Below are 23,212 nucleotides of genomic sequence, written 5' to 3'. Positions count from 1 at the left end.
TCGAGTCTTTGTGCGTAGACAACCAGATGATTTAATTTCTGAAATGCATATAAAATTATAAAAAACAGCCAATTTATTGAAAACAAGCAATAAAAAGAGTTATTCAGTTAATTAAGTGCAGTGACTGGCAGAATTATCAAAAAACTATCGCATGATAATCAAGCGGCAACTGTTGCATAATTAAATAGCAGGCAATGAGCGAGTTTATCATCGTCATCGCAGGCAAGGACCTGCCAGGAGTAAGTGAGGTGCATATATCGATCAACCTGAATGACAATTGATTGAATGCGGTACAAAAAAAACTGCAATAAATACAACTGGCTTTGCCGCAATTTGTTGACCCTTAACCAGCTGTAAGTGAACCGAGGTCAGAAGAGCTCTTGACCTGAAGTTATGGCTGCTTTACTGTTTGGTGTCTGTCTCGCCCATTGCAACTATAGTACTTTAATGTCCGACGTCATAAAAGCCCAGTGAACTAAACCAGTTTGGTAAATGTAAATGTTTTATTTTAAGACCATTTGTAGTTAGTTTACAGTTGGATCAATTAAACTGTAAACGAAGAGGAGCTTTCCGCAATGCGATCGCAGTAAAACCCCCCTATAAACCCCTATTATTATTCCAATAAAAACTGCAAGATTAGTGGCCTTGACAGTAATTGTTAATTGCAGTGGAAATCTGGTTGGAAATTAATGAGGAGGCAAGTCAGTGGTGGGGCAACTGCGGGAACCTTGTTTTGTTTCCAGATCGTCTGACAGGTTGATAATAAGGGCGGTGGTTTTCTGTAGAAAATATATGTTAGTTAAGAACTAAGTACTACGGCTTGCTCGGTTACAAAAGAGTTAATACATGTAATTCAATAATCTTAATCTGCAGAGTTTATTTCCTATTGGAAATTGCATGTCTTCCTAAAAGTATGCAGGTTTTAGTTTACCGTTAACATAAATCCATTATGTGATTAACAGTACAATGTTATGTAATTTTAGACATTTCTTTTTGGAATATTTTAATATTTGATTATTATATGTAACTCATTTACATTTTATTACTAATTATTAAGAAATAAAAAGTAAATATAATAATCAATAAATTATTATTGTTTTTAATTTATTTATTTTCCCACGCCTTTTTTTTCCTGCATTACCACTTTCCATTGGGCCGCAATTAATTGAAATGAAAACTGAAATGAAAAATCCCCGAATTTTCCGCAAATTAAAACACAAAGTCTGCGGGTAATTATTTCCATTTCAACGCCTCCGACAGCAAGACGAAAACTTTTCATTTTCTTGGCCCCAATAAAGAGAATTGTATGCTGGGGCTGACTCGGCTTAGTGTTGGCCACGATTGCGCAGAACCCTGCGTTGTCCTTCAGGCGGCGATTGAAGGAAACATACCATAAGAGTACATAAAGTAGGCTAAAACGCTAGATGGGCCAACTCCTCGGGCTACGACGGCTTCTAGGCCAGTCGTCTGTGAATTATGGCCCTTGGAAGGCAGCGTTTTGCAAGCCTGTTTACCAGCGGGCAGTGAATAATTGAATTAATGGATATGTAAAGATTTCTGCACTCCACGTCATCTTTTTGGCAATAAGTTTACAGTCATAACCAGCCACAGCCAGCACTGCGCATATTTTGTTTCGGCTAGGTCATATTTCATGGGTCTGGCTCGTGCTGTCTGATTTCCGATTCGCTTGGCAATGAGACGCCGTTTGATCTTCTCAATCTCCATCTTTCTGGCTGGGTTTTAGGCAGGGTTTTGTAGTAACCTCTCTAGGTTGGATAGCGACACTCGAGACCTGTTTTCGTTCAGGTGAATCAACTTTCAATGTGAAGGATGGTGTCACTTTCTGGTCACACCCTCTTCGAGATCAAAACACTGAAAACACACAAACGGCGTCTGAGGTTCATAGTTCATATCATTCCAGACGTACTTTAAAGATCACCGAGTGCGATATTCACATAAATCCAGGCCCTTACCCCTGTTTAACCAGCAGTTAGTGCCGAGTGTCTGGCAAACAAATAAAAAGTTGGCGGGAATCATACAAAAGGGCCATCCAGTACTGGGGCTTGGCCAGCTTGAAGTGCGCGAATTGCAGTTTAATCTTGGCCCAACAGTTGATATGTGAATTTGGCGTAACGTTTGCGAACTTGCTAACTATTGGGTGAGAATGGGTTTTTATAATTTTAAGGAAGCAATCCCAAAGGTAGAAAGTTCTAGTGGGCAAACTTAAATGACGTGTGATAATTTCCCTGAAACGATATCAGTTTAGTGTTGAGTAGAAGTCGGACCTTTAATATTTGTTAGTTATAAAGTAGGTAATTACAAACATAACAACTATAAAACCATAACACTTTATGGATATGACATTATACCAATATTACAAAATATTTCACACATTTCCACACCCAAATTATTAAAGATTGTAAATATGCAACATTGTATTGTCCATTTTAAAATGATACATTATATGATAGAAAATTTAAGAACGGTTATGTTTGATAATATTTATTACCTTTCAAGTAATTAGACACTGCTGAAAAACAAAGAACATAATTTGATAGTTAGTCATTTTTGTTTTGTCAAAACCACCTTTTTTGACAGTCTTGTGTTTTTGATCTCAGTACCAAGTACCGAACATGATCATGCAGTTAAGATCTCTATCGCAGGGCACTTAAATCGAACGTGCCGTTAACTAATCACCCATTTAACTCGGACTCGGAGTGATAAAGTCTGGCAAACTTGAACTTGCGATGAGTATATCCACTGGCCTCTGTAAAAAAGACTTAAGTCATTCAAAAGGTAAATTCCTCTTGCCATTCAAGTGGAGCGGCTGCCGAGGCAGTTTGAATACTTTTAATGTCCCCCGTGGCCTTTTCCGCAAAATGCTGGCAATTATAATTATAAACAATATAAATTAAAATTTTGGCTGTACAAAAACGACCGCAACTTGTCCCATAACATGTGTCGCGGTCTTTACTTATCGCTGTCAAATGTAAAACATTTTGTTGTGCTTTAGTTAGTGTTTCACAACTGCAATTAAGTCGTTCTTGTCAACGGCAGCCTTCGAGCCGGTTGTTCATATTAGATTAAGGTCTCTTGGGCCAGGTAACTGCATTCGCATCCTTGGCCGGTAACTGGGTAACTGTGTCAACGGTAAGCCGCAGTTATTTCCGACTACACAGTTTGCCGAGCACTTGAGGATTTTCGAGTGCTTGTAGATTTTGACCCACTGGGATCGCATTGAACTGCGGGGAACTTCCTTTGTGGCGGCAAATTGTTCGACAAAAGAGCAGTTCCGGTGCCGGTCATGCTACTTAATGTGCTGAAATCTAAAGTAAGCAAATCGCTGTCATCTATCATCATCATCACTGGAGCCGAAGCTATCCCAATGAAATAGCTACTGACTAGCTACTAGAATTCCATGCTAATTACCCGTCGGTATTTATGGCCTAAGAAAGTTATGATCGATTCAGCATGCCGATGTCCTTCATCCAAGTGGGAATTAATCAATTCCAATGAATTTATGACCAAGTTCTTGACCGTAAAAGCAACCTCTATCTGCATACAGGTCCCAAGTCTAATTGAAGAGTTCAGATCCCGTCAGGTGAGATCAACAAAAGGTATTACTATGACGTCAGTGCGTGATCGCAGATTTGTATTTGCTAAATCGGTCTGAATACTGGGGGAATTAGCAGTCCAGACGAGGTGGTCAAGCCCCTCATCTGGGCAGTTTACTTACCCCATAAAAACAATTGCGCGCTCTGGAAAATTTTCCACTTGGCTTTATGGCAGATGGGGAGCTTTTCACAACCACTGCCTTCAAGGTAGATAATTCGGGTTTATTATTTGTAATTGATAAAGTATGGCTTTCGGTTGTGATCATCCATTCGAAATTAGCCTTGGTTTTATCGTGAGTGCAGGGAAAGAAATTAATAAAAAGTAAAAAAAATTTCAAATTAAGTAGTAATTTATTCAAAAAAACTTCTTCATTATATAATATTATTTCTCTCTGTGTAAAATCCTGAGTAAAAGGCATCTCCTTCCGAGACGCCGCACCGCATATCCCTCAAAAAACCCCAAAAGTCGGAAATACTGAGGAAGCTATAAAACGGCGTCAAGTTCACTTAACTAGAACCCACAGCGGCGGTAAAAAGCGATAAAGCGAAGTAAAGTCAACAAGAGAGGCGAGCCAAAGTACAGGTGACTCAGCATAAATGCGAAAAAAAATCCCCGACTCCCATCCGTCCAATTACCTGCTGACCAAAGGAAAACTCAACAGAGGAGAAACCCACCTCGACTGCGAATGCGTTTTAGCCAATTGCCAAATTTCTGTTACCTTAAATCTGAACAGCGGCGAGGATTGCAGCACTCTGTGCGGTTCGCGTATCTCACAGATACAGATACATCTACGCGAAACTGAACGATCGGCTCAGCTTGAAAGCCGCTCGTACTTAGTCGGCGATCGCTGCCGACGTCGCCGTCGCAGTCAACTTAAGTCTTGGCGTTTTAAACAAAAACGTCTTGCCCAGACGACGGTCCATTCATGCGAGTTTTTCATTCCGACGCGTCAACTTAAAACGATACATGCTCGCCAGCGGGCGCGATCGTCAGTAAATGCGGTTAACGAAAGTCCACACAGTTCGACGAGTGTCCGTGCGAAGGATAATGCGAGTATGAGTTCTTGAAGTCGATCATTTCGAAAAGCAAAAACCAAACGAATCCCAATTGGCACAAAATCAATTAGTTTGCGGCAGTGGATATGCAAAAAGCTTACATTTGACCCAAAAACGAATCGAGAATTCCTCCAAAATCTCCAAGCAATAGACAAACTTTGGATTAGCCGTGCAGCCTCTGAGAATTTTCGAAATGTAAGTGGCAAACGGGGCGTATGAGTTATGGATAGAGGGCGTATGTGCAACGTTCTGTGGGTTATAAATTAATAAAAATAAAGTGTGGATTAATTAATTTTATTCAGCGTGTCAAGTGTGGAATTTTATTAATGTGCTTCTGTTAAAGGTTTTGCGGATTGACTGTAATGTTTTCATTAAGTGTTGATTAATAAATGTGGAAACATTTGTTAAGAAAATTAGCAAATTGTGGAAATTAACTTTATTTTTTTTTAAGTAACTAAATTCCTTTTAGTTTTTAGAATTTCAATAAATTTTGATGTAAAATTTAATCCAACGATAAAATAATATTTTGTTCACCTAATTATCAAGTTTTACTCCAACGGATTTGATAAAATGTTTTTGAGTTTTTTAGCTCTAACTATTACGGTTTCTTCAAACAGTGATTACATAAACAAATGTTGTTCGCAACCCAAGCTAAATCTGTTTTTACGTAAATCGTTCAAGTTTTCATGATCTGATTTCAACCGGAATCGAGCTAAAAAAAAAAAGAATGCATACGTAATCAGCAATTTAAAGTAGAAAAAACATAAAACATAATTAAACAAATCCATTTAACTTCAATCATTTTTTCTGTCAACAAGTGAACTTATCAATTTAATCAGCAACATGCACTTATATGAATTCAAATGGGCAAGCTCCTGCACCTCTGTAATCGAAATAAAGTTCAATGTGCGCATTTAATGGGATTATAAACATTAACGGAGCTGTCAAAAATATCATTCTGTTCGCCAGACGAGAGCAAATCAATTAATTTGATTGCAAAAGCTCTGGACAGTCGGCAGCCTTATCAATGAGATGTCAAAAAAATTTATTATAATCGAAAAAGCCCTTACCCTCGAGTCTTGGTTTGTTTGCTTTAATTTATAAACATTTTTGGTTTTTTTTTCTGCTTTTTGGCTCATTTTTGCAGTCTGCAATTAAGTGTAAACATTTTGCAAGTTATGCAAAATAACGGCAATGTGGTTATGAGCGGTCATTTCTCGTGTGTTTGTCTCTTGGCCAAATGCATATATGGAGTCTGCAGATCTGTTTTTGGTTTATTTTGGTTGTTGGGGATTTCGCAATTTATAACCGCAGACACGTACCAAAAACCCCGTAATGATGCGTTTTCCCCACCCCTGATTAAGTTTGACCCAAATGGAAGCTACGGTTCAGGTCAATGTTAAGGTGAAATGAAGGAGAAACAAAGGCAAAACCACCTTGTTCTGCGTATTTCCCTTCCATGGAAACCCATTGAAGGTCGCCAAGGTAGATCTTTCTAGTTTATCTGTAAAATATATCTATTGATTATTGACAAATCCGCCTATTTTACGCGTTTCTATGCCATTTCTGTGCCGGAAATCTTGCAAAATACTGTTTATGACCTCAGGGACAACCAAAATGAAACACTTGAGAAAAAATAAAAGTAATAAAAATTGAGACATTTTTATGTGAAATGGTGTGAAATGTAGGGGTCAGCGTAAACAACTTACGTAGAATTAAAAATGCTGGATAAACAAGGGAACTTTGAAGGTTGAATGAGTGTTGACCCAAAAACAAACAATGTGTCACGACAAAATTAGGAAGAAATATCTAGGGATTGATTTCTATTTTTTTTAAAATTTAAATTAAATATTTGTTTGGTCAACAATTTAATTGGCTTTAAAATAGTTGTCTTAACTACTGTTTTTCTCTTCAAACAAAAGTGTACATATTACATGTTTACAAATAATAAAAACACAGAAAGTATAGGCTTTAAGGGGTATTCGCATTATCATTTAAATGGTTCCTTTAGTGTCTCGTCTGCTGATGTAACGTTATCTTTACTTCATTTGATTGCTGGTCTTTTAACTTTAGCCCTACTTCATCACACCACCTTTTCGCTTAGCCCCAATCAGTTTCACTTTTAAGCGAACCGCAGACAACAATTTAAGCGAAATTTCCGACGCCGTCTACACCCTCTACACCACTTAGTTGGGACAGCCAGTTAGTAACTCATCCCACCCATCCATCCAAACCATCCAAACGTGTGCCCGCCCACCAATTGACCAGACTTAAACGTGGACACAGAAGTTGTCTTAAATTAACCGCAAGCGAAAAAAACCCTTAAGAGCAATAGACGTCACACAAAAGACGGTTTTTGTTGCGTTACTTTGGCGTTTTCCTAACCGTTAAATTGAAATATTGACACAAGTTTTGTGATGTATGTATCTTTTTTTCTGATTCATTTGGTCGAGGCCCGCGGCAAGCACACTTGCTAATAACGCGAACATACAATACCTGGCAGATAGGTTTACATAATGAGCGGGCCGTGCTCTTTAATAACCAACTGATTGGCCCCCCTGATAAGCCCGAGAAATTGGCAAATTGCCATTTGGCGGCTTTAAGTGCGAGAAAGCCATCAATCGCTAATTTTGGCCGCTGGCGAGACAAGCGAGTCGGCTGGCTATACGCGGCTTTATGGTGACTTAGGTCAGGATTGAAGTCGCCGGCCCACACACACTCGATCACGACCTTGCCGGCTTTATTCCTCTGACAACCAGATCCAGACCCTTCTCAAAACGAGCGAAATTGATTCATGACCCGCATAAAAAGCACGCTCGCAAAGGGCTTTTTTGATTTAATGGAAATTCTCGGGCGTAATTGGAGCATTTCGCGAATGGCTCGCCAAAAAAATGCTGAAAATGGCCCATAAAGTGTTCCCAAAAATAGACAGCGGGAGAGTATGTACGTATAAATTACAACACTCGACGCAGCTGCTGCCGAGTATTGGAAAATGTTTGCCAATAACTTTGCTGTTGATGGAGCGGCCGGCAACGCTTCAGTGATTGGCCACGGTTTAAGCCAAGTCTGCGACTCGGCCGAGTACTGCAACTGCGTCCAGACTCCATGACGTTCACAACAATCTCGTTAATGTTTTTGCTGCTCTCCACTTTAAACAAACGCGTGTCAAATGCCGAGGCAACTAATCAAGTGATTTTGAAGATGAGAGCTCAATTAGGGCAGCTAAATTAAAAAAGAAGCTATTGAAAGGTTGAAAAGTAATTTTCAAAGGGTTTTTAAAGGGGATTTTTTTTAAATTGCTTGTTCCTTTTATTTTATTTAAAGATATTTAAGATTTTACTTCATTTTATTTCATCGTAAAGATTGATTAAATCCATTATTTTTACCATTCAGTATCCCAGAATCATATTTTTCCTACCAAGAACTTTCTTTACCTCCAAAGCAACAATGTCAAGTTCGTTGCCTAAGTCTTTCGTTTGAGTTGTAGTTTTTTCCATCCACTCATCAATTGCACCATTTTTCCGTTTCCATTTCAAAAACAACAATTAGTTTAACATGAAGTTTAATGTTAATGTTGAATTACTTAATGCCATTTAAATTGTTTACATTGCTCCTGCGTTGGTTGTTGTTGCTGTACCGCTTATAGAATGATTTGTTGCGCTTGGCCTAGCTAGCTGAGCTATGAATACACATGTAAATATACCCATCGCTTTCCCTCTCGATGCGTTGTGCTTTAACTGAGCTGAACAAAACGATGGCATAATAGGAGTTGAGGGGGGTAAGCTCCCCGCCAAGGAAAGTGTGGTGCTTCGAAGCGGAAAACTCTCACACGGAAAGAAAATAAATATTATTTTCTTTTAACCACATACATAAAAATCTATCTTTTTATTGACAATGGCTTATATATTTTTGGTTGTTAGGTTTCATATCAGTATTTAATATTTGTTAGTTCACCTTCTCAAAAGGCAGTACTAGATTTTTTCCCGTGTATCGCAACCACTATGCTGCTGGGGGGCATAGCCAAATAAATGCCGTGCCCCAAGTGTAATCTGCAATTAGAGCTAAATGAGAGAGCACTTCTGGTTCGATCGGAAACTTCCGGAAAGATTTTATGTTTATCTCAATGTCAACAGCGGAAAAGATGAACGAACCTTTCGCATGCGAAATCGAACAAAAGGAGGCAACCCACAGTTTCAATAATTGCATACAATTTGCCAATCAACGCGTTCCCAACGATGCCAATTATGAAATGCCAGGCCCTTGCTGGCCCTTTTGTGGGCGCTGCCTTTTGGCCATGGCTTATGAAGCCATTCAAGTGCCGGCGGCGGCAAAGGAGGAAAAAGGAAGCGCTGCAGCTGATGATTTCAAAAAAATTGATATTTTATATATGTAATAACAGCAAAAGAAAAGGAGAAATAACAACGACCATAAAATTATAAAGCGTTGGCTGCCAAAAATTAAGCAGAAATTTATTAAAAATGCATAAAACAGGCCGAAATCTCGCACTCCGGCCAAACTGGATCTTTTTGCAGCTGAGGATGGCAGCGACGATGGCCTGTTGCATTGTGAGTGCGGAAAAAAGAGAAAAGTGGCGCGCGACCTTCGCACTACTGAGCAAAAAGTCCGCGCCAACCTGAAACCGAAGCTGTGTGAAATTATTAAATCAGCGGCAACAGCAGCGGCCACAACTGCACTGCCAAGAAACCAAAACAAACAAGTGAAGAGCGGAGAAACAGACACTCCAGCAGGTAGCTACTGTTTGGCAAGAGGCAACAGTGCCGAGTGAGTCAAAGAAGGCAGCGAACTTGAGATACACTCAACAGCAGTTCGGGGGACAATATTTGGTAATATATAAAGAAGCAACGAGGGTTAGCATATGTAGAAACCCATCTACAAACGAGTGAGTTTCATAAAAATAGTAATTCAAATATTCTTATTATTAGGATTTGAAACAATCAGGTAATTTAAGTTATACTGCTATCCTATTGATTTAAATCTTTTAATTAAAGTAACAAAGTGACATATTTTGTTAAGTATTTGTTTAAACACTTGGCCAGCTAATGCCAAAGCTTGCTTAATTTTTCTACCCATTTAAAGTTCATGACGCCATAGGCTTTTCCGTAATTGATATCCTCCCAGTGAGTTTATCACAATACCCTCGATCAGGCGCCAAAGAAGGCGCAGCTCTTGACTCACACTTTGAAATGCACGCGAGTAGCAAAGGCAGCAGCAACATCAACAGCAGCAACAGCAGCAACATGCAGCAGGTGCAAGCGGGAAGGTAGATTTTCGGCAAATGCCAACGAACGCTTTAGACGGAGTGGCTCGGTGGCTCATTGGCTTAGTGGCTCAGTGGCCCGATAGCTCGATGGCCTGCTGGCCAGGCAACCTACTTCTGCCGCCACTTTTGCCGCCGCGACTGCAACTGCAACGGCGGCAACAGCAATCGAAAGTGAGGCTGAGTCTGAGAGACTGGGCATGGATACTATACAACATATAGCCGGGGAATCGGGTTGGGAATCGGGTTGGGTATCGTCGTCAGCTGTTAGAAAGCCTCGCTGGACATGGTGCTCCAGTGGCATGTGGCATGTGGCAGTTGCAACACATCCAGTTGCCATATACACCTCTCGCCGGGGATATACTCGTATGGCTATTATAAAAGCGTATTTGGGTCAATCAAATTTCGCATTTGGCATTTTGAAATTTCTTTACGCAAATGCTACTGCAAATGCTATTTTATAATGATTTTCTAACCGCGCCAATCCCGACCAGTCCCAGTCCCAGTCGCAGTCCCAGTTCCAGTCCAGAGTGGTCTCACTGTGCTGGGGTCTCATTTTCGGATTGCATAATGTGCAAAGAAGCCAGGTGACCACGCCGTGGCCAATAAGCACAAAACTGTAAAAAACGTGTTTCACTCTTATTTTTTTTTTTTTTTTTTGCTCTCCTCGATTTTAAGCGCTTTGCTTTTTCTTCTTTTGGGGACTGGGGGAACTTCTTAATGGGTTGGCGTTGGCCGTTGAGGCGTGAACTGTGGCCAAGGAGTGTGCAACAAGGGGTTAATGGTGGGGGAGTGCCGCGAGATGATAAATAATGGCCACTTCCGACAGCTGAACTTCGAATGAAGTCGTTATCCAGAACCTCGCTGATTTCCGCATCCTTTCCCTTCGAATACCCTTGGGAAGTTGGCAAATTAAATGCGGCCTTAATTATTTTATGCTCATTAAGCGTACAGCTAAATATTTGCCCTGGCAAAGAGGCACAAATTAAGGCGGCCCAAAGCAGTTTACAATCCGGCTGCAATTAAAAGAGATACGCAAAAAGAAGCAAAACAAACTACAAAATATAAATGTCATTAATTGGGTTTAAATATTTTTTGGTTGTGTTTTGCTTTATGTACCCAACTTTACACAACTTTGTTTATAAACCAAAATCGCTCAATTGTGACAGCAGTTTAACTAACATTTCAGTTATGTCAGAAGTCAATTAAATATAATTTGCCCTCACTTAAGATGCGGCTTAAATGAAAATCTTTGTGAATGACCAAATGAGTTATGAGCTCACAGTTGGAGCGACAGAAATAGAGTTAAACGAAAGTCCATTCCAAGCATAAGTCCAGGTATGCAAAGTTCGTTGCCTCAGTCATTTGATTTGTAGAGTACTTGGAATGGAAGCTTTCTATTATTATATCATAAATCTGAAATTGTCACTATCGTTAAGCTTGTCCATTGAACACATTCATTGATTTGAAATCAATTCCGCTTTGGGTGAGATCTTCCAGACTTCAATTTTAATTATTTTATACTGATCAGCAATAATTGCATTTATTAACATTTCCCTAGTGAGGAACAATTATTAGCTATTCAAAAACACATCAAAACAACTAGTAGTAGCCATAAAAAAATAAAATATAAATTAATACAGATGTAAAGATTAACAATTCAGAACAACTTAAGCTAAAACGTTTTTAGGGGGATTATAGTTGTAGAAAAGCAATATACAAACAATTAAACTTTTAAAATAGAATATGATCTGATTCCAATTGATTACCCATTAATGACATGCACTGACTTGAGTTTTATTCCGCATTACCTGATTAGCACTCCGGTTCCCACTGGGATCTTCACGTTTTTCTGGACCCCGGATAAATTCCACTTAGCTTGCTGCATTTTCAATTAGTAAACAAATGAAACGGTGCCGGTGGTCGGTGGCCAATTTGCATATTGTCTGTGGCTTAAGGTAACGACCTGCCAGCGGAGAGGGTTCCCCGGCACACACGTACCGAGTGACAAATGTATTTGCGCCACGGAGCATTTATCAGCCACCGGGCTAATAAAAACATGTATGATTATACTGTTGGAACTGAATTTATGGCACGATTCATTGCGGTTTCTGTAGGTCCGCTTGAAAATGCAGCTAATCGCAGCCGAATCTTGGCAGGAGTATGCCAAGGCTGCTCTGCCAGGTTCTAGAAATTCTTCTCATCTCAGCTCGCTGAAGCGACCCCAGGAAGTACTTGGCCGGCACGCCAGACTAATTAAATAATAATAGCTTTCCATAAATATGTTGTTGTCGAACTAATCCACCTCAACCCATTTATTGTCTCCCGATAGACTTGAATTATGGGCTTGGAAAAACATTACCTGCGATATGGACGCACAGCTAGAGATCACCTCCTTGACTGGGCTACCTGTGGGCGTGGTCGACGACAGCAGCAGCAGCAGCAGCAACAGCAACAGCAGCAACAGCAACTACAGCAGCAGCCACAGAATCCACAGCAGCAACACGCACAACCATTACAGGGGTCAACTGCCACGGGGCGGAGGTCACGCCCCCATTTGACACACAGGGGAACGCCGCTCTCCATGCTGATATCAAATGGAGTTAGGATTAGCAATAGTAAGTAAACCCTACTTAATTATACCCCAAAATATGCCAGTCATCCGGTGGAATATTTCTAATGAATCGAGAATAATAAAGTGATAGAGCAAGATAGCAGCTACAATTAGTAGATTAATTTTAGCATGAAGCAAAACATCAAATTGATATTGGAAATTTTATGAAAAAATAAAAACCTTTACCTTAAAGAATTTCTAATATATATTAAGTTTTGCAAACTTTCCCAAAATGGTACTGCCTTGACTGACAGCTCCCCAAGATTTTATCACCTTCGTCAGACAACAAGAATACTGTTTTAAGGAAAAATGTTTTTAAACGCTCAATTAGCTAACTAAAAGTCAATATCAACTGCCAAATTGGTCGGAGGCTTGTTAAGTTGGCTGAAAGCAAAGCCCATACCCGAACTAACAGCATTTGGACAGCATGAAAAATACCGCAAATGTTGAATTCAAAACTGGTCATCCAAGAACTGCAGCCGAAAAATTGAAAAACGAGTCTTTGGCCGAAAGGAAAAACCAAGCGGCAATAAAACAAAAAAAAACTAAAAACAATTTAAAGGCTGAGTTGAAAACGAAAAGTGGAAAACAGCTAAACTAAGCAGCCAACTAAGCGCAGATGTAAATCAAGGAAACACACAGACACGAACTCGAATTCAAGCAGCGAGTGTATCGTTCTTTGCAATGGCCGACATTGCGTATACGCCGAGTGAGCCAAGATAGTCGAAGGCAGCCAAGTGTGCAAACAACCAGCCAGCTAGCCAGCTAGTCAGCTAGCCAACTAGCAAACAGTAACCATGGCCAAGAACATTCGCCAGAGAGGGACGGCAGCTATCTGAACTTGGCTTAAACTGCGCCCAGGCTCCGTTTGTTTACGTTTCGCTTTTCTCTATTTTCTGGTTTTGGTTTCTGTTTCGGTTTCGGTTTCACTTCGTTTTTTGAGGCATTTTCGATTGTCGCTTGTATAGAATTATTTTTTAAGCGCTTTGCACTTGACAATTGGCCTGGCTTTATTGCCATGTTGGCCAAGTGCCTTGCTATTGGACTTCTAGGGGATGCTGTTTGTCCACGGGTAATTATGGCCAATTCGTTGAGACGTGATGATCGCAGAAGGATTACCAGCTCTGATTTACGTTTCCGATTTAAGGTTAAACCATTCAAGCTTTTAATTGGCATGTTTGCTTTGGTACTTTGAGCTAATCAGTTATGGCATATCTTTTATTAAGGAAGCTGGCGGTTCTCTACCAAGTTTCTCTGGCTTTTCCTACCACTGTGCTTGGGCAATTCTACCCAACTGCAATGCCCGAGCATTGCAAACAGCAGCATGCAAACAACAAGCAGCATTAAAAACAGAAAAATTCGCAATTGAAAACTCTGCGGCCAGCACCACTAGCCACTATTAACGGCCAAATAGTCGGACTTGCGAAGACCAATACCAGCAAATAGCCACGAGCTCATTCAAAGCAAATATGAAAATGTTGCCAAATCAATAGTCAAGTCTTCAAGTGCGGGGAGGGGGTGAAATGGCTGCACAGAAAGAAAAGGTATGTAAAAGTTATAAAAAGCATTTATTATTGAATTTATTGCAAAGTTACGGAAGAGAACATATTTACACTATTCGCTTGATTTAAAAATATATTTCCATATTTATATAAATAAAGAAAAGTTTTTACTAGGTATTATGATGTTATTACTATTTCTACTGATTTTTTTCGGTGCATCTGAGCCTGCAAAACGGTGAATGAGTGCCGAAAAAAGAGTGAGCGAGTGGGTTCCGAGTGACTTCGAGGGGCCAGTGATAGCGACAGTGAGTGGCTGCGAGTGCTAAATCAAGTAGCCGCCGTGTGTGCCGAGTCGAGAGAGTGAGCATGAATTAACATATGCAGGCTGGCCATCAGCGCTTGCTTTTGGTCAATTCTATGTCTTAAGTGGGGGCTCCGAATGCAGACGGCGGGGTTTTTGGCCATTTGTTTGGTCGGCTCAAACAGAAACAGGCGAGGTGGCTGCTGCTCGATGCTGCTCAAGTGGCTCAAAAAGAAGAGTTCCCGACTGCAGCGCACTCTTTGGCAACATTAGCTCACGTTGGCGAGTGTGCTTTGCGATTATATAACCAGATGCTGGCATTAAGGCCTGGCCAAGATCGTGCTCAAGCTTTGGTTACGCTGCGTCGGAATTTTTAAGACGTTGACACAGAATTCAGCCAACCAGAAGCCAAAACAAATATTTACTGAACATTTTGGGGAAGACATAAATATTTAAAAAGAATAATAAATCTTTTTAACGTTGTCCATTCTGCAACGCTTTTAGTAATTAAAGCATACTAAATATAAATAAAAAACTTACTCATTACAAGCTATTAACTTTATCTTACTGACTCAACCCAGAAAAAATGGACTTTCCATTGTGGGTTTCTCCCCAGGATTTCCGTACCAAGCCCTTGCCATTTATTCCCTTTCATCTTGGGGCAAACTTTCCAGATCCAGTTCCTAACCTTCGGCCGGCGCTTCTTTTTCCTGCAAAGCCCTCCTTTCAGGTCCTTATCCGGAGCGAAAATCAGTTGTAAATGCTTTAATTAAGGGCCGAAATGCGATAACTTAAATGCAAAACTGCCGCGAAGGCACGTCCCGGTGGCAAATAACCGGTTGTGAGTGTTTTTTTTTCGTGGGACATGCCCATAGGCATTGCCCTTTGTTTCGGCTAATTGGGCAGTGCCACTAAGGCATCGCATTCATGGTACTGCAGATCCGAAGATCCCAAGAAAGATCGGCGGAGGAGCTGCGGTCACGTGATGCAAATTGTAACGCGTACGAGGAAGTGATCTCGGACCGCCAGCAATTGCCATTATTTGCTTAAACAAAAGTGTTTACACGGCCATAAAGATTGGGGGAGGGGCAGCCGGATCAGGTCTTGGATTATTATTGTTATTAAAGCGGCACGTTCTTAGGCGAAATCCCAGCGCGATTGTCTCGGAAACTGCAACTGTTTGAGCTCCATTGTTAATGGATGCAGTGCTCATATTGTCCGAGCCGACTAGAAACTGTCTATTGAAATGGTATATGACCAGCACGCTTTGTTGCCTTTTCGCCTCTTTTTAGCTGTTGGCCAAGAGCTGCGAAGCAGCTGCAGCTTTTCGGCCGGTAATTGTGAGCGTTAATTTTAACAGGCAATTGGGAAATTTGCGTTTATTCTGTTTCGTCTGTTTTTGTTTTTTGGGGTTAAGCTTCAACGGAAAATAAAACCAGGTTGGATAGCCCACCCAGTAAGTAAATGTTTCACTTAAGCCTTCCAGCCAACAATACTGACCACTTAAATTGTTTCATTTAAACTGTTTAAAGGTATCTAAGGTTTTTCTCGCTCTTTCACTTTGTTTTTTTTAAATCATGTGCGTGGTTTTCTGGTAGATGTCGAGTCTAGAAGCTCGGAAATGCGAACATCGCGTGCTCAGCTGTAATTTTCAGAAGAAAAGAGCATATGACACCAGCGGCCAAAACCAATTGAAGCAGTGGCTTACAGAAAAGGGCGCCTAATAACAAATACTCATAATAATGGAAAATCTCACAGATACCTATATATTGCCCTAAAAAACTCTTTTATATTTCCTTACTTTATCTTTTATTTTTATAATATAAACCCCTTTTCACCGCCCCTGCTTTCGTTGTAACTCAAAACTTCGTCGGTCGTACGGACAGGTAGACGAATAAAAACCCAGTGGATAAAAAACATATCGCAAAACAAAATATCAAAGTGGGCAGACAGCAGTGCTTACTCTGGGATCAGCATAATTGTCAACAGTCGTCGCTGGCTGACGTATCAATTGTGTGCCAAATGTTTAGTGACCATATCGCTGCGGCTATATGGCCATAGCTCCCCATCTCACTCGCAAACCCGATTTGCAATCGCCGTTCGATTGCAGTAACACTATAGCTATAGCTTTGGAGAACTGAACGGCCGAATAAAGCCTTCCGTTGAGACGATGTCTTCCCTTGACCTTGAGCTCCGAAATGTTACGAGCCCCGTTTTATGACACTTGCTGTCGCTTTTTGGCTTTTTCCCTCACTCTCCTTTTTTGCGTAACTTTCTCTGGCCCAGAGTTTATGGTCGCCGGGCTCTTCAGGGTCAGTGGAACACGGGAAAGAAGCCGCCTGAACTTTGCCTGGCGAAAAGTGATACAATGCACGTATAATCCGGCTGTATTTTGACAGCAATTATCGCGCCCAGTTTCAATACGGGCTTACTGAACTCCAAGCTGATTTATGGCATTCACTGTGGATGTCTGTCCCCTGCTGTCTTTTTTATACCCTTGCAGAGGGTATTACAATTTCAGGAGTTTTCAACTCACTGAAGGAGTAAACAGTGAACAGTTACCAAAATACACTACTTTTAAGTCCATATTTTGTCCTATTTTAATCAGATTTCGTTGTGGAGTGCTTTCAAAGTAAATTTGTTTTATTGATTTTATATAAATAAGAAATTTAATTACATTTAGAATTCGACACTTGGGATGACTGCAAGGGTATATAAGCTTCGGCTCGCCTTTACTTTACTTTGTAGCTTTACTTTTTTGCGACCTTATCGCTGACGTCGCATTTTTTGACTTAGTGACCTGCAAAAATCGAAGCAGCGCCGAAATGCATTTTATAAGATAATAAATAATAAATAAAATTGAAATTTATGTTGTTTCAAAACGCTTCACCTTGCACTTTTTCGGGGCAGCGCCTTTTCGGCGAAACCTGATAGTGGAAACAGTTTTTCTCGATCGGCGTGGCGATCAAGTTCGTTGACTGGGGCGCTCTGCCGCCGCCAATAAATACCCAGAACCCGTTGGCATTGTATGCCCATCACCGTAATCATAATCATAATCGTAATCATCAGCGGATTCGTCAAGCGAGATGCTGGTGGACACGCCCACCGCCTCGAAATGCCAGCCAGGTGATGTTGCGGACATCCAACGTCCATTTTCCAGACTAAGTGCATGGGCCAATTAACATTGCATCGCTCGAGATTTAATTTCAATTAGTGATAACAGAGGATCGTAAATTTTGGCAGCTGTCATACATGTGTATATATAGTATATGTATGTCCGCTGGCGATAAGTCGGCCAAGATCGCGATTGACGATTGACTGCCCACGAGATGGCCGAACCCAAGTGTTGACCGTTGTAATTGCATGTGACATCCGTGAAATTGCCCCATGAAATTCGCAAATAATTTTATTTTATTTACCTTACGAAATTGCATTTATAAGCTGGCACTGCAGGGGAATATGAAACCTGCATTTGGGGGGTCATTTTCACAACTAAAACGTCACTATAATTTTATGATTTGCTTTGCTTTTTAGGATTAATATCACAATATTTGATTACATTGGATTTGAATTACAAAATTCCCTACATTATAAAATATTATATAGTACATTTTCTTGCTTTAAATATACAGGTTTTATTTAAATATACCAATTACAATGTCTATGAATGTTTATGCGATTATTTTGCATACTGGCAATGTTTGTTTAAATTTATGTGTCTATAAAACAGTATTGGCTTCCAGTAATAATTTATAAAAATTTATTTATCTTTTCAGATAGACTAGCTGTGATAATTATTGGAGTAATTACTTTAGTCTTAGGCATTATTTTATCATCCATGCCCTGGCTGGATTATTTTATACTAAAGGTGGGTTTTTATATTTTATACAACAATAAATCATATTGAAAATGTTATTCCCCCAGAACTTAAGGCTGTGGAATGATACGTTGAGCTATCATTATTGGCAAAGGCCAGGGGTCATTCGACTGACGAAGCTCTACATCTACAACGTGACCAATCCAGATGGCTTCCTTAAGGGGGAGAAACCCCATCTGCAAGAAGTCGGTCCTTTCGTCTACAGGTAAGCCAAAGAGTTGCAGCCTTTTGGCCATAAATCTCGGCAATTGAAAAATTCGTTACGCCTTTTCTGACACCCAAGTGGGAAAACCTTTATGCATAAGCGTGTGCATAGATAAATTTCCACGGTGGCTTTGGCACAGCACTCCAATTGGTCGTGGTTTGCTGGGGAGTTGATGTCTTAATACCTGTAATTAGAACCGCAAGTGGCAAATCGCAATTCAAGTGGCTAAAAATATGGTTAGCTTATTGAATTTCTAGTAGGGATAATTAGAGGCTTAGGAAGTTATATCTGATTTATTTCCCTTTTATATAAGAATTAATTTCTATCCCTATTTAGTTTGCATGCTGTTCGAAATTAAAACTAGTTATGAAAGATAATTATAGTTAAAATGATTTTAAGCTAGTGTAAATTATTAATAGTACTACTTTCTCATTTGAGGTTCGATAGATTATATTTTACTTAGAAATATCTCTAAAAAAATGTCTTAGAATATAAACTAATCACTTAACCAACATAGGCCTATCAAAATCAGATTAAGCCAAGCTTGATCATGAGCCGCAACAAAGTGCAAACAATCGAATTATCTCTTCTGATTTTAACACCCAATCAAGCTGACCAACAGCCGTGAGCCGCCGTGCAATTAGTTGGCCAATTAAACCATGAGCTCACAGCTCTTGAAGGCGAGTTTCCGCTGATTGAGATTGCAACATCTAGAGCTCGTGCAATGAATGCAATTTTTAATGATACGCCTCTACGAGCTGCGGTGAACCCGTTTAAACGAAGGATAACCTGCGAGGGTTCGGTTCAAAGTAATCAATCATTGTAACCCCTGAAGTCTCTAGTTTAATTTGTGTGGGTTTATCAGGGGGAAGTGTTCGTGGTGATGAGATGCTTAAAATGTGGCCGTAATGACAATCGAGGCCCAAAGTGCCCGTCATCCGCCGCTACTTTTTATGTTGGCTTCGACTCGTTTTGTTTGTGTTTTCGTTTCGAATTTTCTCTGGCTCGAAGTGAAACTGAACTTGACATTCAATTGCTTTGGCTTTTTGTTGGCCGCCCCTGACTTTGGACCACGAAACCGAGTTCGAAGCACGTGCCGATTAATGATAAGATATTTCTCTCTTTTTCTCCGCTTTTAATAGGGAAGACATGCAGAAGGTGAATGTCAAGTTTCACGAGAATAACTATACTGTGTCATATCAGCATAAGAAGATACTGCAATTTGTTCCTGAACTGAGTATTGATAAGGACACGCCCATCACCACCCCTAATATTCCTTTGCTGGTGAGTTATTGAGTTTCAATGGATTGTTTAAAATTAAATCAATCATGGTAGCCTAATCAATCTATTTTTATACTTTAAGTCTTTCTGATTAGTTTCTTTTGATTTAAAAATTATAATATTTTTTTAATAGACCCTCACCAGTCTCAGTCCGAAGCTGGGATATCTCCTGTCGAAGACCATTTCCGTCGTGGTCACAGCTGCTCAATTCAAGCCCTTCATAAATGTCACTGCCGAGCAGCTGGCCTTTGGCTACGACGACGCCCTGGTGAGTTTGGCCCACAGGTTTTATCCGAAGCACATGAGGCCCATGGAGAGGATGGGTCTGCTCCTGGGTCGCAACGGCACCCTCACGGAGGTGTCCTCCGTTAAGACGGGCATGGATAGCATGGATCAGTTCGGCTACATTGACCAACTGAACGGAATGGACCACCTGCCCCACTGGAGTGAGCCTCCTTGCACAAGTATAGCCGGATCGGAGGGATCATTCTTTCCGCCGCGGGATCTTACCAAGTCGGACATGGTTCACATCTACGACAAGGATCTGTGCAGAATTATCCCGCTCAAATATGTGGAGAGCCTGAAAAAGGATGGCATTGCGGCGGATCTGTTCAGGCTGCCCAACAATTCCTACGGAGATTCGGCCCACAATCCCGAGAACAGGTGCTACGATACCAACGAATATGAGCCAATTCAGGGGCTCCAGAACATCAGTCCCTGCCAATACGGAGCCCCAGTTTACATATCCAACCCGCATTTCTTCGAGTCCCATCCCGATCTTCTCAATTCTGTCGAGGGCCTGAAACCAGAACGCGAGAAGCACGAAACGTACTTCAAAATACAACCGGTGGGTTTACATAAATACATAAGATATATACGACTTAAAACCGGCAACAGAAATGCCTTCCTTATTATGAGTAACCACCCACAGCTTAGAATTTTATGTTTTACAAACGGTCTTTGTATATTTCTTGTTTTTAATTATACAAGTACAAGAATGTATTCACTTAAAAAAGACTAACTTCTGGGTGATCGTACTTTAAATGTTTTTAACCGGTGTCGTTTAGTGTAAGCATCCCATAAAGAGTTTAATTAGTTTGTGTGTTTTTCCGCACCGCAATTCTAATTCTAAATCGTTTTCGCCTCTACCTTTTAGAAACTTGGAGTGCCGCTGGAGGGCAAAGTGCGGATACAGTTGAACCTAAAGGTGACGCGTGCCAAGGACGTCTATCCAGTGCGTGATTTTCGAGACTTTGTCTTTCCGGTGATGTGGCTGGAAGAGGTGAGAAACCAAGTGCCAGAACACACCTTAAATACCCATTAAACTCTGTCTGTTCTATAGGGCATCTCCGAGCTGACACCCGCCATCAAGCGCTGGATTTATTTGGGCACAGTCATAGCACCAAGTGCCGTGCCCATTGGCTCCTGCCTGATGATCATCGGCGGGGCCTTTGCCATCATCTTTAGTTTTGTGCGAGCCTACCAGAGCTACGTTTTCGCCCGGGATCCCACGCTGGAGATCCTCGAGATGGGCAGGAGGTCCTTGAGGCGTGGCAGCAGCTTCATTGCCCACCAGCAGCACAGGCTGCTGTTGCACCACCGGGACAGCTACTCCCTGCTGAGGCACGGACCCATTGGCACCTGTTTGGGGGAGGGAGGTCGCGAGGACTCGCAGCCCATTATCGATGAGAGCCTCGTTGCGGGACTAAGTCAGGAGTCATAGTTGCAGATTTTAGTTTTAACTAGATCCTTAAGGTGTGAATGATTGAGTCTGATTGAGTGTGCCTGAAGATATTTAACTTTAGTCTCGTTCTGGCCGAAATCGTGGCAGATATGATACCTGACGTTCTTGCCACTGCATAAGCATTATCCATACTCAGTTTCCACATCGAAGCAATCAATCATAATTCATCTTGCTGCTACCAACGCCAAAACGGGTTTGCTAGGAACTTGTATCTTGTAGATAGACGTATGAATTTGTATACATTTTTGTCAACGGAATGCTACAAATAATTCACTAGTCAACGATTACAATGTGAAAAATGCAAGCACTCATTTCTAGTTTCGTTAGCCGTAACGCTTAGTAAGTCGTAGTCCTAAGCTCTATTTTATGTATTTGTTAAATAATGTTTAGGCTGAGGATGTACGAAATTCTGTAATATAAATGCCAATTTTTCAATTGTATGGAATATTGTTGTTTAAAACTAAAACTCTTTGAAGCTTGACTGCTCAAAACTCTTAAAAGAATTTCCTTAGACCCCATAAATCCAAGCTGTAAGCATAAATCTGCTTGTTAACAGCAGATTCTCCACCTCGAAGCTTTCGCAGTTCCCAGAACAATTCCTTATAAATCAAAGCAAATAAAAACCCAGAACTGTGGAAAAATGCACTAGAAAATAAACAGAGCCGGGCTTCTCGCTCCCCCGAAGTTTTTGTTGATTGACGCACTTTTGACGTTTCCACAATTCCACACAGTCGAGCACTCTCCGCTTTCCACCCACAAGGAAAAAATAGAAATACACACACGCACACGGGTCGTATGAGCAATAAATTATACACAAGTTCTATAGAGGGAGCAGTGGGGGTGGCTAGTTTAGACCACTCGGCTGGGCTTTTGTTTCGGAAATAAAAAACAGGCACAAGAAATATGATGTTTTGAAATGTTGCTCCGAGATTCGGTGAAAAACTAAGAGGACTGAGAGTAGAGGAGCACAGAAAAGGAATCAAAAGAATGAAATTTCATGGCAGGCAGGAGGCAAGCGGCAGAAGTCGTAAGAAAAGCGTTTTCATTTCATTTGGCAAAAATGTTTATACAAAACCAATTTTACAATTTTCGATTCAATTTCTGTTGCTGACATTTCACTTAAACGAAAACCTTAAAGGCGCAATTCATTTCGCCTCCTTTGTGTACGAAAAGGGGGTTCTGTGCTCCTGCTTTGCCCTCGGAGGATTGTAACGAAATGCTGCGGCGAAGGGCGTGGCCAGATATCATATCATCGTAAACAATCTCCACGGATAAGCCATGAAAAAGTTGTTATGCTTCTCTAATTTGCCTCAGCCACTTGGAAATCCTTAAAATGGCGAGTGATAAACTAATATTCGCCGGCAACATATGCTGCCAAAAGCGTCATAAATGTAAGCCACACACATAGCCACCCTTAAAGGTCCTACTTCCCCACTCCCCGTCCAATATTCCCAATGAAATGGCCGCCAAACCTCAAGGACAACAAAAGTTAAAAATTCGTTTATGGCGCACCATAAAATCGAATAAAAACAATTGGCACATCAAAATCCACACAGAAAACCCCGAGATCTTCATTGCCATTCGTGTTGGGGAGGGTTTCCTTTGGGGATGGCCTGGAAAATGCGTGAGTACAATTGGAAAAATGCTGGCCATATGTTGCAGGCGCAAAAAGATGGCAAAAGAAATGGCTCAAGTAAATAAAAACAATCAAAGCTCCTAAGCTTGGAGTAAGTCGAAGTG

General features: G+C 40.8%; 1 protein-coding gene across 2 annotated transcripts; it reads left to right on the top strand.

The window, feature by feature from the left end:
- Positions 1-230: 230 nt before the first annotated feature.
- LOC108100680 (lysosome membrane protein 2) lies at positions 231-21,912 on the top strand. 2 transcript variants are annotated; one of them, XM_017204695.2, is made up of 8 exons: positions 231-248; positions 12,281-12,566; positions 18,142-18,233; positions 18,290-18,447; positions 19,590-19,731; positions 19,862-20,575; positions 20,885-21,010; positions 21,071-21,912. In XM_017204695.2, the coding sequence occupies exons 2-8, from the start codon at positions 12,290-12,292 to the stop codon at positions 21,449-21,451; spliced, it is 1,890 nt and encodes a 629-aa protein (XP_017060184.1). In that variant the 5' UTR covers positions 231-248; positions 12,281-12,289; the 3' UTR covers positions 21,452-21,912. The 2 variants fall into 2 exon arrangements, with proteins under 2 accessions (XP_017060184.1, XP_017060183.1); XM_017204694.2 differs by lacking the exon at positions 231-248 and adding an exon at positions 4,563-4,865.
- The last annotated feature ends 1,300 nt before the right edge of the window (positions 21,913-23,212 follow it).

This window comes from Drosophila ficusphila, unplaced genomic scaffold, assembly GCF_018152265.1.
Source record: "Drosophila ficusphila isolate 14025-0441.05 unplaced genomic scaffold, ASM1815226v1 contig_286, whole genome shotgun sequence".
NCBI classification, from domain to species: domain Eukaryota; kingdom Metazoa; phylum Arthropoda; class Insecta; order Diptera; family Drosophilidae; genus Drosophila; species Drosophila ficusphila.
This window is presented reverse-complemented; position numbering and strand designations above follow the sequence as displayed.

Bases quoted from the DNA above. Each gene is read 5' to 3' on its own strand.
- LOC108100680 (XM_017204695.2), top strand. From the start codon at position 12,290: ATGGGCTTGGAAAAACATTACCTGCGATATGGACGCACAGCTAGAGAT. The intron at 12,567-18,141 runs GTAAGTAAACCC...TTATCTTTTCAG, and splicing joins TGGAGTTAGGATTAGCAATA to ATAGACTAGCTGTGATAATT. The intron at 18,448-19,589 runs GTAAGCCAAAGA...CGCTTTTAATAG, and splicing joins GTCGGTCCTTTCGTCTACAG to GGAAGACATGCAGAAGGTGA.